We start from the raw sequence: 16243 nt of genomic DNA, 5'->3' as shown, positions 1-16243 counted from the left end.
AGTCACAGAGAGAAGAGATATTTGTCTTGGGATCCCTGCTTAGGGATGCTGAGTTAGCCATATGTTGACCTCCCATGGCTAACAACAGAAGTTAGGATGTTCTCATACCCCGGGAATCTGGCACATCATGAACTGTCTTCTAAGACTTGTTCAAATTTTCTGAACAATACCCTCTTCTGATGATTCAAGTGGGAATAAATAGAATCAATACTGAGACCTAGAAAGATTCTCTAGGGTAATAAAACCTAAAATGAGAAACTTAAGGATTTGAGGACACAGATGACATTTTTACCATTATTTTGGATTGGTGGTAGGGACTTAAGAGAAGAAAGCAAAATATTGAAAGTAAATCATTTACTAAGAAGATAGAATCAGAGAATGATATTTGGCTTAAGAGCCATGGCTCAAGATAGAGGAATTGAAGATTCTTGGCCAGTACAAGAGTACATCTAATGAGGACTAGAGAAGAATGTATTTGCTTAGTGACTTGCTGATCACTGATCAAGGGCACTTTAACCCAGGCTGAAGGGAGTGGCAGAACACTACCTCACTATAACCATGAAATCAGATACCATTAAAAACAGCAGGCATGATAGGAAGAATAATAGAGGAATTTAGGAATCAAAGACACTTGAATAGGTAATTTAGTAAACAACTCTCACTCCCATTCTATTAAATCCTGCATTAAAAAAAAAAAAAACTTTTCAAAAATCAAGCATTTTTACAAATGCTTGGACAAAATAAATAAATAAATAAATAAATAACTTTTATAAAATTATAAATTTTTATAATTTATTAAGAAATGGATGCTATGACGTTGAAAGTGAAACAATTCTTTTGGCTAGAGGAATGACTCAAAGGTGCTTCAGAAGCATAACATAGGAAGGTAAATGTCAATTCAGGGATTTTGCAAGATAACAGCTAAAAGGGGCAGAAAGGATACTATGGTCTAAGATGTGTGTTGCCAAATGTGTTGAGAATAGGTAAAAAAAATAAAAACCAAAACCTAAAAGTCTTAACATGTATAACTTTCATTGGTATTTCCAGTAGCTTTCCTCTGTTAATTATTTCCTATTTATCCTATACATATATATATATGTATATAGCTTGTTTTGTAAATATTTGTTTGTATGTTGTTTCTGCCATTAGATTGTAAGTTCCTTGAGGGCAAGGACTATCTTTTGCCTCTTTTTCTATCCCTGGTGCTTAGCAAAGTGCCTGGGAAAGTAGATGCTTAATAAATTTTCTTTGATTGATAATTGACTGGTCTTGAGATTTATCTAGGATAGGACTCCATTGGGATACAGCAATGAAAGGGTATACCTTGTTTAAAGTAAGGATTGAATACAAGGGAAATGAAATAGTAAAGTACATCAAAAAATACACATCTGTGTGGAAATCTATCTAAAGTAAGGTAGAAAGCATTTGGGTGAGCAACAATAAAAGAAAAACCAAAGGATTTCATGGTCAGAATATCCTGGCACCAAGACTTAGTAGCTATGTGACCATGAGGAAATTACTTAAATTCTTTGAGCCCTTTTCCTTTTCTGTCAATCACAGGATGACAAAACCTCAAAATTGGAGGCCCCTAATATATATGATAATGATAATAATAGTAATAATAAAAGCTGATATTTGTATAGTGCTTTAAGCCTTGCAAAATAATTTGAATACTTATCTCATTTAATCCTCATAAATCCGTGAACTTAGTCATTACGAGTATTATTATCTCCGATTTTAACAACACAAACTTGCTTATATAATGCTTTCTATTTCATCTTCACTGTTTCTGTAAATCTTTGCTCTTAGAGACATGAGTACTTCCTTCAGCTAGGGGGTGGACTGGATAGAGTGCTGAGCTTAGAATCAGGAAGACTCTTCCTGAGTTCAAATCTGGCCTCAGACATTTACTGGCCATATGACCCTGAGCAAGTCACTTAACTCTGTTTGCCTCAGTTTCTTATTTGTAAAGTGAGTTGTAGAAGGAATGGCAAACCACTCTACCATCTTTGCCAAGAAAATCCCAATTGGGATCATGGAGAGTCAGACATGACTAAAATGACTGAACAACAACAACAACACTACTTTCAAAGGTAGAAATCACAACCCAGCCATGGCTTTCTTATCTTATGTAATTCTTATCTGTACCTAAAATATCTTCCACAGGATATACCCAACATGCTGGGGACCTTTGTCAGGGTCTTTTAACATTCTATGAGTACCAGAGCATCACCTGGGCTACTAATTTGTCATCTCTTGTTCTCCATGTATGACTAGCCGACCTACTTTTCCAATCATACAATGTCTTTAATGATATCTTACGGTTCTTGGAACATAAATCATTGCAAGCAATATGTGGCAGCCTACTTAAGTCTTTTTCTAGATAGTATCCTTTAAATCTTCCACTTGCTTTGCTACTGATTTCATCTTTCAGAATCAGAGAAAGAAGTGGCTGCCAAAGCAGACAGGATGATATTGCTGGAACTGAGATAAGGAAGTAAATGCCAGGGATAGTGGGATTTGTACCCCAGATTTTAGGGAAGTAGAACTCAAAGATATCAGAAATAATAAAGGCAGAATCTTATGATCTGATAGTTTTTTTTAAAGGAAGTTGGCTTTGGTTTTGGGGACTCTCAAGAATGAAATGCTTAAATTATACTTGTGGTTGCTTCCAGTAAGGGCTGTGCTGAAGCCCTAAGCAGTCAGATCTGATGGTTACATTTTCAATGTGAGCATTTTTACCTTGGAAGTGGGGAAACACTATAAATCAGGGCTTGATTTACTGTTTTGTTGAACTCTAAAATTAAAAAAGCGATAGAGAAAATATGAATGATGCAGATTAAAAAAAACAACCTTACATTCCTCTATTCCCAAACCAGCTGTTAAATATTTACCAGCCCATCACTAATTCCAATGAAGAAGAAAAAAGAGATGTGTCAAAACAGACCAATGTGGCTACAAAGGAAGCCTAAATATGATGAGTTTATACTTTTTAAGGGCATATCTGATACATGTAGGTAAAAATTAAGGGGCAGCTAGGTGGCGCAATGCATACAGCACCAGCCCTGAAGTCAGGAGGACCTGAGTTCAAATCTGGCCTCAGACCAGACGCTTGACACTTACTAGTTGTGTGACCCTGGGCAAGTCACTTAACCCCAATTGCCTTAAAAAAATAAAAATAAAAAACTGTGTTGAGAATCATGAAAAAGAAAGAAGGGGCAGATCTGCTGCTTGTATTAGGCAGAGAGAGATGATTATGGAATATGGCTAAGAGGTAGGACTACTGAACTCCAATTCTCTACTTTTTTCCCTTCAAATAATGAGTATGAGCTTCAAACTGAAAATGATAGAATAAAAATGGTTAATGGGGAAGAGAAATTGAAGATAAGTTAGGAGATGGTAAGAGAACATCTAACTATCCTCCATGAGCTCAAATCATCACCTCTCCCTTGGGAATTAACTCCTGGCATACTGAATTGCTGAATTGTAGGTAAACTTTTGAAAATTAGTTGTGAATATTCAGGAGAGATTCAGGGGCCCTAGAAATAGAAAAGAAATGTTAATTCAATTTTTTAAAGAGCAAAGAATGTAGATAAGTAAATTTCTGGAAAAATACTAGAAGCTATTGTCGAAGGGATAGCTTAAAAAGGATAAAGAAACTACAGAAGGTAGCATATGGAATCATTAAAAATAAAGCATGCCTAGTTAATTACAACTCTTTTTTTTTGAAAGCGTTACTAGACTTTTTAACTGCAGATCCCATAGGCCCAGTCTATCTGCATTTTGGTAAGGCATCAGACAACTGTCTCATATCGTCTCCAATATAATCAGGATTAGATGATAATGTTGTTAGGAACTATTTGGAATACTGAACCCCAAATGTTCACTAATTAATTGTTGGCCTGGATAGAGATTCCTAGTAGTATTGTGTAGATCTCTGTCCTTGACTCTGTTCTGTTCAATCTTTTTTTCATCTATGACCAATATGAAGACATGAAGATATAGGGGCATCTAGGTGGTGCAGTGGATAGGACTCTGGCATTGGAGTCAGGAGGACCTGAGTTCAAATCTGGCCTGTTACTTGACACTTACTAAACGTGTCACCCTGGGCAAGTCACTTAACCCTGATTGCCTCACCAAAAACCAAAAGCAAAAAAAAAAAAAAAAGCAAAGAAAAAGAGGCCATGAAGATATAAGGAAGATGAAGATATGAAGATATAGATTTTATACTGATTAAATCTGAACATAACAAAACACTGGAAAGGATAGTTGATATTGTTAGACACCAAAAGATCAAGATACAAAAAGATCTTAATGGTTTGGTGTGATGAGGTGGAATCTAGTCAAATGAAACAGAATTCATCTAAGATTTTGGCATTTGGATTTTGAAAAATCAATTGAAAAAGTATAGGATTGGGGCAGCTAGGTGGTCCAGTGGATAGAGCACTGGCCCTGAAGTCAGGAGGACCTGAGTTCAAATCTGGCCTCAGACCAAACACTTGACACTTACTAGCTGTGTGACCCTGGGCAAGTCACTTTACCCCAATTGCCAAAAAAAAAAAAGAAGAAGAAGAAGAAAAGAAAAAAAAAGAAAAAGTATAGGATTGGGGACAGGGGGTAGTGTGGCTAGAAACCAGCTAAGGGGAACAAGACCAAGAGGTTTTAGTGGTCTGAAGGCTCAAAATGAGTTCACACTATGATATGGCGGCTGGCAAAACCAATATGATTTTAGGCTGCATTGGTAGAAGTACCTAGAATGAGGGCCATGATCATTTTACTCTACTCTGTCCTGGTAAGACCACACCTGGAGTTTTATGTCCCATTCTAGGTGCCAGATTTTAGGAAGGATACTGAGAAATGGCAATGTGTCATTCCAAAGCAGAGTGATCAGAATAGTAAGACATTAAAAATGTGCCATGTGACACTTACTTGAAGGGAAAAAATAATTTTTAGATCTGTCATTTTAAAAATTACAAATCTATTTTCTATTAAGAATAATCAGAACACTCTTGGTCAAAGGTGTGTGTGTGTGTGTGTGTGTGTGTGTGTGAATTACCATCGCCAGTATCAAATTTCTTAACTGGAACAAAGTTGGACCCAAATAAGACAACAGCTACAGCCGAGGAGATGAGGCCGGCAGTGAGATCTGTTCCATTGTTGTTGTGTTCCATGGTGGTGCTGCTTCCTGGGAGCCAGCAGAGGATATTGAAGCTTGATGTAGTTTCAGCTTGGTATCTTTTCTCTTCTAAAAGAAGAGAAAATGAAGAAATGAAAGTTGTGAGAGTAAGCATTATCTTACCTTGAACGTGACTGAGGGAACTCTAATGTTTCACATTTTCCACTCATGCATCCTGAATCTAGAAGTGAATGGGAGAAGTTCAACAACCAAGTCAGAATTAATCCAATGGCTCTCCCTGATATCTGAGATTGGCTTTGCTTCTAGGAGATTTTGGACTATTGCTCAATGATGGATGCTTAGGAAACAACAACAACAATTCATGTGAGTATTGAAATAGATTATATTATTATTATGCTTTAAAATTTCCACATTTGCTCAATTTTCCCAAAGATTAAGGAAGGAAACAAATTTTTATTAAGGGTCTACTATATGTTAAGTGCTTTACAAATATTATCTCATTTGTTCCTAACAATTACCCTAGGAGGTAGTTGCTCTTATTATACCTATTTTACAGATGAGGAAATTGAGGCAGATACCTGTTAAGTGACTTGCCTGTGGTCATACAGCTAGTGTATGAGGATGGATTTGAACTCAAAGTCCGACCATAGAATCTTTCTTTGGTGACAAAGAAGATCAGAAAATATACTCAGAAGGAGACAACAAAAGTTGAAGCTCCTACATCCAAAGCCTCCAAGAAAAAATATGAATTGGTCCTAGGCCATGGAAGGGTTCCAAAAGGATTTTGAGAAGCAAGTGAGAAGTAGAGGAAAAACTGGGAAGGGAAATGAGAGTGATGCAAGAAAATCATGAAAAACAAGTCAACAGCTTCCTAAAGGAGACTCAAAAAAAAATACTGAAGAAAAGAACACCTTAAAAAATAGCCTAACCCAAATGGCAAAAGAGGTCCAAAAAGCCAATGAGGAGAAGAATGCCTTCAAAAGCAGAATTGGTCAAATGGAAAAGGAAGTCCAAAAGCTCACTGAAGAAATTACTTAAAAATTAAAATGAAGCAATTGGAAGCTAGTGACTTTATGAGAAATCAAGACACTGTAAAACAAATCCAAAAGAACGAAAAAATAGAAAACAATGTGAACTATCTCATTGGAAAAAACAACTGACCTGGAAAATAGATTCTGGACAGAGAATTTAAAAATTATTAGACTATCTGAAAGCCATGATCAAAAAAGAGCCTAGACATCAACTGTCAAGAAATTATCAAGGAAAACTGTCCTGATATTTTAGAACCAGAGGGCAAAATAGAAATTGAAAGAATCCACCGATCTCCTCCTGAAAGAGATCCCCAAAGGAAAACTCCTAGGAATATTGTGGCCAAATTCCAGAGTTCCCAGGTCAAGGAGAAAATATTGCAAGCAGCCAGAAAGAAACAGTTCAAGTATTGTGGAAACACAGTCAGGATAACACAAGATTTAGTAGCTTCTACATTAAGGGACCACAGGGCTTGGAATGTAATATTCCAGAGGTCAAAGGAGATAGGATTAAAACCTAGAATCACCTATCCAGCAAAACTGAGTATAATCCTTCAGGGGAAAAAAATGGTAATTCAGTGAAATAGAGGACTTTCAAGCATTCTTGATGAAAAGACCAGAGCTGAATAGAAAATTTGATTTTCAAATATAAGACTCAAGAGAAACATGAAGAGGTAAATAGGAAAGAGAAATCATAAGGGACTTATTAAAGTTGAACTGTTTACATTCTTGCATGGAAAGATGGTATTTGTAACTCATGAGACCTTTGTCAGTATTAGGATTTGGAGGGAAAAAATATGTATGGATAGATAGATAGATAGATAGATAGATAGATAGATAGATAGATAGATAGATAGATTGATAGAGGGCACAGGGTGAGTTGAAGATGAAGGGGTAATATTTGGAGAATAAAATTAAGGGGTGAGAGAGGATTATATTGGGAGAAGGAGAAAGGGAGAGGTAGAATGGGGGTAAATTATCTCACATAAAATGGACAAGAAAAAGCTTTTACAGCGGAGGGGAAATGGGAGAAGGTGAGAGGGAATGAGTGAATCTTATTCTCATTTGGATTTGGCTTAAGGAGGGAATAACATACACACTCAATTGGGTATGGAAATCCATGTTACTCTACAGGAAAATAGGGGGAAGGATATAAGAGAGCAAGAGGATGATAAGAGAGGAGGGCAGATTGGGGGAGGGAGTAGTCAGAAGCAAACACTTCTAAGGAGGAACAGGGTCAAAAGAGAGAATAGAATAAATGGAGGGAGTGGGATAGGATGAAGGGAAATAGAGTTAGTTTTTCACAACATGACTACTATGGAAGTATTTTGCATGACTACACATGTATAACCTGTATCAAGTTGCTTGCCTTATTAATGAGGGTGGATGGGGAGGGAGGAAGGGAGAAAATTTGGAAACCAAAGTTTTAAAAACAAATGTTAAAAATAATTTTCACATGCAACTGGGAAATAAGATATACAGGCAATGGGGTATAGAAATCTATCCTGCCCTACAGGAAAATAGAAAGGGAAGGGAATAAGAGAAGAAGGGGTATAGAAGGGAGGGCAGTTTAGGGGAAGGGGTATTCAGAATGTATGCCATTTTGGGGTGGGGGGAGGGACGAGATGGGGAGAAAATTTGGAGCTCAAAATCTTGTGGAAGTAAATGCTGAAAACTAAAAATTAATTAATAAGAAAAAAAGAAAATTAGATTTGCGCACACTCTGTCTTGTCATTTGGTTTGTTTCTCTATGATGGTCATGTTTCATGTTCATACTGAAAGATTTAAAACTTCTAAGGAACTTCTAAGGTCTATAATTAGAGAGAACATTGGTAAAGAACTTCTAACTTGGGCTTTCAGTAGGAGATTAAGACTTTTTTGGGGGGTCCCAACACTGGCCAAGTTGTGATACAAGAATAAAGTTAGACAACAAGTAATAGAATTTTTAAAAAAGCAGAAGTTAGTTGGAAGGTTAACAGAAGCTTATACTGATAAGGATCTAGAGCAGGCAGGCCAAGACAGAAAGAGCTGAGCGAGAAAGCTGAGAGTTTGAATCTAAGTTTAATTAGATCCTAAAGCTAAAATTTATAGATCATGTTTAAATTAAATCTAGAGAACTGTTTTTGCACCCCTCCCACCAATGTATCTGATATCAAGGCAATGTGTTTAAACTGCAAAAATAAGGGGTTTTCTCTCTCTTTTTTTTTAAGCAATCACTTTAGGATTTCAGTGATTTATATTAACACTATAAAAGCTATTTGTGAAGTGTGTGAGAGAAATACAGCTCTCTTGATTTGTAAATTGTTAGGCATTAACTCCCTCCAGATTCTTACAGATGCAAAGAAGCAGGATAGGATTGGGGTATGATTTTTAATTTGGAATGTAAAGGAAATTGGAGGTAGTCTGAGCAATGGGTTTGAAAGTTTAGGAAAGAGAAATAAAGGTTCAAACAAAAATATAAAGATAGAAAAAAATGATTAGGGACTGACGGAGGTGGGCTGGGCAACAGTAAGCCCATGTACTCTAAGCGTTCCTCAGCCCCATCCTGGGCTGGGTGCCCTTGTGCCAGCTTCGGATGGCTTGAGCATGTTGAGAGGGTGTGAGGAAGTTTGATTTTGTTTTAAGTAGAAAGATTGAAAATGAAAATTTCTTGATTTTAAAACCAATAGATAAAGGTATAGAGGATCTGAAGGAATTGTGTCTACCTGCTTTTTGGGATAAATCTATAGGAGGGCCTTGTTGAATTTAACATTACATAAATGTTGACTATGGTAATGATATTGGTTATTATGATTTGAGATTATTATATAAAATCTTAAAATGTTTACTTGTACTGTTCAATTAACTATTAAACTCTGGAAGCTCTGGAGGTTTCTGCCTGGGGAAACTGACCATACCCTGTCAGAATTAATTCAAATTCCTTAGGTCTTTTTTACCTGGGCCAAAACCTTTAGCTATACTGATGATAACAGGTGATTTCAAACTGTTTGCAAAACTTTATATGCATCAGCCTGAAATTCCCAGGAGGATGGAATGGAGAGCCAGAATGTGTAGGGAAGCTCTTTACCTGATAATTCTCAAAGGAGACAGGACTTCAGTTTTTGTTTTTGTTTTTGTTTTTTTTAAGGAAATAGAGGAAAAAGTAATCAGAGCAGGGAATTGTCACCATGTGTCTTTTTAAGGGAATATATGAATTTATGGATAATATTTCCTTTTAAAGGTCCAAGAGTATTGGACTTTTTAAAAAATTAAAATGTTTACCATTAGTAATTATACCATTACAATTAGTGATTATAAATCCGGATTTGATTTGATTTAAGTCAAAATCTGTTTTGAAGGAATAAGGACAACATCGGAGAGTGCTCTTCTTATCCTTAGGATTAAGCACAAAAAGATTTAATCAGAAACTAGTAAAGTATATGTAAACTACTTAAGACTTGCCTTAAAGATGTTCCCAACCAATGTGAGATTATAGTCGCATATCTGAAACTGTGATTATTGGAACTTGTTATTCAAGACCTCATGGGACTATTGACTGACATTATTTTGAGTCTGACTCCTGGTATGGTTATCAAGGAATGCTACTGAGCCACTGATCCATGATGCCAGCAGCCCTGTGAGGCCTATGGACTGCAAAGGGTGTTCTCATGGGAAAAGCTGGGAGAATGAGTATTTCACATGAGCTGAGATAAGGTTCTCCCGATTCAATTTCCCCACTGACACCTCGCAGACTTTAACCCTGGCTCAATACAGTTGGACATCTGCATCACTTTTGCCTGGAATTGACATTGTTCCCTTACTATAGTTATGTTCCTATTCTTTTATGGCAATTTTCTATAATTAAAAAGTTTTATAAACATCATTAAATCTATTGAATAATAGATTGACACTGGAATATCTGAGTTATTATAGTAAGATGCAAATATAAGATTGATCTATTTGGTTTAGAATTTTAGCCCAAACAACTAATTAAATATTTAGCCTTGACATCTGTTACTAGTATATATTCCTATATAAATTAGAGTCCTTTAATTCCTCATTATGGCATAGGGATAATTAAGACAAGGACTTGTGAAACCAAAATATTATTCTGTTACTTAGTTAATATCATACCTATCTCAGTTCTGTTACAATTAGTTAATTTTAGAAGAAAAAAGCTTGTGGTCTATCTTGTAAATGCCTTAAGAAATGTCCATTTTACTTAAGGGTTATTTATTTGAACATGACCAGAAGTTGGAATTGTTTTATTACTTGATATGTACTGTTTTAAAATTGATTACTCGATGTATTATGTATGTATTGGAGTCGGTTATAAATTCCTTAGTGGAATCTCAACCTCTTGATGGTGGAATGAATAATGAATTAATACAAAGTGTAAACTGGGTTCTAATTTTTCTTAGGTATATAAACATGACAATTGGTCAAGGTCCCAATTTTTGATTTATAACAATAGCGACATAAGGGTTGAGTTAACTTTCATTATTTGACCTGGTTATTGGCAAGGCAATTTAAAATTGTGTTAAGATCAATTCTGTAGGAGAGTGAACACAAGAAAGAAGATCTCTACAAGGAGTCTTAAGAAGACAGTCCTCTGGAGACTGCTTAAACCACGCTCTGACTAGAAAACTTCATCAGATGATGTCCCGAAAACCAGAGAGCTGTATGAGATGAGACTCCTGAGCCTTAAATGGACATTTTATTTATTGTTTACTTACTTACTAAGGTGACTGCCTTCTTCAATTTGTCGATGCATTGATCAATTTCTCAACTTTCCCCCCTTCCCATATTGTTATCCCAAAACCCTTGATGAAGTGTTGACCATATCAGTTAATGATTCATTGAGAAGTCTATCCCTCACATTAGAATCAGATGGGGGAATGTAAAAAATGATTCTTAGAGCTTGCCCCCCAGTCCCCCCCCCAGCCCCACTCCCCCTTCTCTAAAGTTCTTCACAAGAACATTACTGATAATGAGATCGCATTGAATTTAATCCTGGTCAAACTCCAATGCAGGCCTGAATTGATTTGATCTGCTAAGGCTTGGGTGGGGACAGATTCTTCTGCCTAGATAACCCAGGGTTGGGAGTGGTCTGGTTCATCTGTCCAGAGTTAATGATGGTGGGGTGATATCAGTCCCTGTTGGAAGGGTATATAAACTGGGCACTCCAAATCCCAAACTGAGACAGTTTTGGATTATAACTCCCTGGCAATGCATGTCAGGCCAGCTTGTGAGAGAAACAGAACATGGGCACACAACCTAATAGTTTGTTTCTTTCTTAGAACAAACTCTGTGAGAGGTTGACACAGGAAATTATCTGTAAATGAGAGTTATGACATGATCATTGGACTAGAGATACATGACAAACTATTTCTACTTCTCTGATTTTAGGGCATACATTTTACCTCTCTCCTCACCTTATATTACATTTTTTTTTTATAAAAGGCCAATAAGAAATGGAGAAAATATGTCATGGAAGATAAAGAGATGGTTTTGGAATCAGAAAGACTTGGTTTTAAGTCCTGCCTCTGGCACATACTAGCTGTGTGACCCTGGAAGAGTCAATTAACCTCTCTTATCTATCTCTGACAGCTCTCTGGGTAACAGCCAAAATTCTAGAGCAGGTGCTCTTAAGTTTCCTTAAGCAGAATTCCCTATACCAATGAAATAACAGGTCTGCCCTGCCACCCTCCTCCCCCACAAAAAAGAAAAAAAATGGGTAGTATTAAGACTTAAAGTAAGAAATCATTTGGTTAGAGTGCAAATTCAAAGGCTTCCTATAAGTATATTATAAGTAGAGCTGTAAATAATAATTTAAAATAACTTTCAACATTTACCTCTGCATAGAGAAACTGATTTCAAGTATGGAATAGAGCTCCTGGGCTCAATTCTGACTGCTTAGTGCCCATTAGCCAAGGTTAAGTATCATATTTTTGTTGGAATTAGTGTCTGAGGATATTTTGAAGCCTATTACCCAACAGTTCAGGGATGTTACAAAAATGATTATGATAGAAACAAATTTCTGTATGAAACATCATTAGCTATTTCAAGTGAGGTATATTGACAATGGATAATTTTTCACTCTCTAAAGGAAAGCTAACACTTTTCCTTGATCGTTGGGGAAGACCTTTGTAAATTGAAAGCAATTGTGATTTTTTTTTAAAAGAGTTTCATGTAGCAGATTACTTTTTGGAGGAAAATAAAAAAACATATTTCGAGGTTGTTATTGATAATGCAATGTCAAGTTACAAGAAACAAATTTTGTCATTGTTTTGAATTAGATTAATTGATAACTATTGATAACTACCATCATGTTGTGAAATATAACAGTACTTTAAAAATTCTGTAATGCTATATAAATACCTACCACTAAAATTATTAAAAATCATTTAAAAAACAAGCAAACAAAAAACCCAGTCCTTTCTCTCCAATAACTTACATTCCACTGAATAATTCATTAGGTGACATCCATCACCAGTGAATGAATTCTCAGTCTCTTTTCATGGTATCAAATTTGGTTCTAGAGTTAGAGGGGAATATCTGAAATCACTCAGTCCAACCTATCTTATTTTACAGACTTGGAAACTAGAGAGGGTAAGAGCCTGCCCACATTCCAGTGGGCAGAGAAAATCAGAGCCGGGATCTGAACCTGGGGCCAGCAGCCTTCAGATGCAGTGAGTGTTCCTCACCCCCTCCCACCTGATGCTGCCTTACTTTTACTGACTTCATGGGCTGAGCAGGTGCTGCAGCAGAATGAATTTGGGCTACTCTATCCACTTTTGGTTTTTGTTTCAGTTGATTTCCTTAATCTCTACTAAAGCTTCACTCACGGTTAATAGTACAGCCTCTTTTTTAAGTGCTTGGCTTGTTTTTCCTGTCCCTCCTCCCTCAAATCCAGACATTCTTCAGTCTTGTAGTCACCCCTTCCATTCCCCTGGAAAGTTTCCCCATCTAGTTACTACTGTACTTACAGCACAGCTTTCTTTCTCTGTCTCTCTCCCCAGGGCAGTTTCCTCTGATTTCTTCCTGCCTAGACACTAACACTGCCTAGTAGCTCCACCTTCACCTCTCATGTGATCATTCTCTTTTCTGATCTTCTTTCATTTCTAGTCTTGGTTTTCTGACCTTCCTCTTTCTTCCTGCAAGTGCCCTTATTTAGTGAATTAAAGGCCAAACTTCTTTCACTGACAAGGTGCTAGTTAAGACCAGGGGTCTAAGGTTTTCTTCTTCCCTGAGGGTAAAATGCTTCTGTATTTGTCTTGTGATTGAAGCTGGGCAGGATTCAGGCTGCTGCCTCAAGCCCAGGGTGGGTGGGAGAGGCTCCTCTAATTATATCTGCAAACCTTGTGGGCTTGAGGTCTTGCTCCACAGATGAGATCACACAGTGCTTTCCAACCTTACACCCTCTCCTATGGTTACACTGTTGGGCATAAACTGTAGTCCCTATAAACAAGCACAACCCTGTGCAGTCACAGAGCTGAAGGAGATATCTAAGCTAGGCCTTTCCCCTTCACTACTACACCCCTTTCTGTACTATCCTCTTCTACTGCTAAGTTCTTGTATGTCACTCAACAGACCTTTCTTATGACATCACAGTTCATTATCCTGCCATGACTAAGCCTTTCTTTATAGGCCATGGACCAGACCATGCAATGGCTGTTAAGATAGGAGCTGTGCAGACAATGAGGACCAGTCAAGACCACAAGTCAACAGGCATTTATTAATCACTTATTATATGCCAGGGCCTATCCTAAGTATAGGAATACAAAGAAAAGCAAAAACAAGGTCCTTGTTCTCAAGGAGCTCACTGAATTCTACTGGGGGAAATAATAGGCAAACCATGATGTACATACAAGATACTGAAATATCTGTATCTTGTATGTACGTCATGGTATAGATATACATATATACATATGCACCATAGATAGATAGATAGATAGATAGATAGATAGATAGATAGATAGATAATCTCGGAGGGAAGGCAGTAACAGTGTATGAGTGTGTGTGTGTGGGGTCAGGGGATAAGAAAACATATATAATTCTCAGAATCACAGCTATTTTGAAACAGTGCCTGTGTTCATAAACTGTCATCTAAAATAAGCTAGGAACAATTGTGTTTCACTTAAATAACTAGGAGAACCAAGGGAAAGTCTTCTGATATGAAATGGGAAGGTCAGCAATATGAGAGGGAAGGGAATATTAGAGGAAATTGACCCTCCCTACTATCTTGTGTTGTCCTGCCCCCCTCCACTCCTCTGACCTGGAACCTATGGCTAAGGTTTGGGGAAATCAACAAGCATTAAAGACCTTAGTTCAAAAGGGCCAAGTTCTCCCACTGCATCCTGGGCCATCTCCAGTTTCCTGATCTATATCTGGCCATTGGACCCAAATGGCTCTGGAGGAGAAAGTGAGGCTGGTGACTTTGCATAGCCCTCCCTCACTCAAATCAAAGTCAATTGCAAGTCATGTCATCATCTCCCTGATGTCATGGTCCATTTCCAGAACAAAAGACAAACCATACAACTCTGTTCCAGGCACTGAAGGATAAGGGGAGCTAGGAGTTACATTCTCCCTTTTATTCATCTTCTCTGGCAGGCAGTCCTCACAGTTATTTTTCCAAATGTTCTCCTCTTTCCTTAAGCCTCCAACAACAACCAAAGAACCTTATTTCTCAAGCAGATAAACTCACATCCCACTTTAGGGAGAAAATCCAAGGCCATCCTTTCTGAGAACCCTTATTTCTTTTCTCCATCCCTCTCTTGATCTTCCCCAATTCTCTACACCTTTCTTCTATTCTCTGAGAATAATATTAGTACTAATAAAGATGATATTATTGATAAGAAAGAGCCTGGAGAAAGTAGCTTATATCCCAATATTTTATTTGATTACAAAAAGCAGTTATCTTATTCACGTAGGCAAGAATTCCCAGAACACTGACTACAAAAGATTAACAGCAGGTTAAGACCTGCAACAGAATCATTAGTGTCTGGACTCCATTGAAAAAAAAAATGAGATTAAAAATAAAAACAACAGCAACCAGCATCAACAGAACATTTTCAGGTTTGCAAAGTGCTTATTGTCTTACGTGGTCCTCGTAACAATGCTGTGAAGTAGGTAGATGCTCTTATCATTACAGTCTCCATTTTATGGAGGAGGAAATTTAGGTTCAAACAAATTGAGACAGTCCTTTTCCATCACAAGCTAAACCTCATTCACTCAATTGGGTTGTTGATTGTCACCATGTCCTCCCAGAGTTAGCCTTACTAATCTTTCTTTCCCATTCTTCTTCCAACACTCTCTAATTACTGATTCCTTTCCTGCCGCTGACCAGTATGCTGAGGTCTTACCTATCCTTAAAAATCATGCCAGCCCTTTGAACTATTGTCCTAAGTCAGTTTCTGCTCTTTTTCACTCCTGAACTCCTGGAGAAAGAATCCTCTATACACTCAGTCTTCCCTTTCTCACTATCCTCTCACTCCTAAATCCTTTGCAGTCTGGATTCTATTTCTTTCACTTTACTGAATTTGCTTTTCAAAGGTTAGCAATGATTTCCTAACTACTAAACCCACCAGCTGTTTCTCTTTGAATGTTCTGTGGCATTTGATTTTGCTGATCACTCTAAACTCCTCTATAGGCTTGCTTCTCCCACCTCTCCCCTCCTTACCTATGACATTGCTATCTCCTGGTTCTTGTCCTATCTGTCTGACATTTCTTTATTAGTCTCCTTTACTGCTTCCTCGTATTTTTTCTTGTTCTTCCTAAGCATGGGCATGGGTGTCCCCCAAGCCTGAAACTTGGGCTTTCTTTTCTTCATCCTCTACACTTTCCCATTTTTGTGATCTCTTTGGGATACAGGCCTAGAAGAAAGGTATGCAACATTTTATAGCCCTTTCGGCATAGTTCCAAATAGCTCTCCAGAATGGTTGGATCAATTCACAACTCCACCAACAATACATTAAAGTTCCAATTTTCCCACATCTTCTGCAACATTTATCATTTTCCTGTTTTGTTGTGTTAGCCAATTTGATAGGTGTGATGTGGTACCTCAGAATTGTTTTAATTTGCATTTCACTAATCAATA

The 16243-nt window shown here is 37.3% G+C and overlaps 1 protein-coding gene across 4 annotated transcripts in view; it reads right to left on the bottom strand.

Moving 5' to 3' along the window:
- Positions 1 to 13189, bottom strand: part of TMEM144 (transmembrane protein 144) — a 61887-nt gene extending 48698 nt beyond the window's left edge. For all 4 annotated transcript variants that reach the window (XM_027866898.1, XM_027866899.1, XM_027866901.1 and 1 more), the window contains exons 1-2: positions 13134 to 13189; positions 5057 to 5245 (exon numbers count right to left, since the gene is read on the bottom strand). In XM_027866898.1, coding sequence (XP_027722699.1) covers positions 5057 to 5171 — 115 coding nt within the window. In that variant the 5' untranslated portion in view covers positions 5172 to 5245; positions 13134 to 13189. The remainder of the gene's footprint in view (positions 1 to 5056; positions 5246 to 13133) is intronic.
- Positions 13190 to 16243: the final 3054 nt, after the last annotated feature.

The sequence above is a fragment of the Vombatus ursinus genome, unplaced genomic scaffold, assembly GCF_900497805.2.
Source record: "Vombatus ursinus unplaced genomic scaffold, bare-nosed wombat genome assembly UNPS02014784.1, whole genome shotgun sequence".
NCBI lineage: Eukaryota > Metazoa > Chordata > Mammalia > Diprotodontia > Vombatidae > Vombatus > Vombatus ursinus.
Note: the sequence above shows the minus strand (reverse complement) of the source record. Positions and strands in the feature narration are given on the sequence as shown.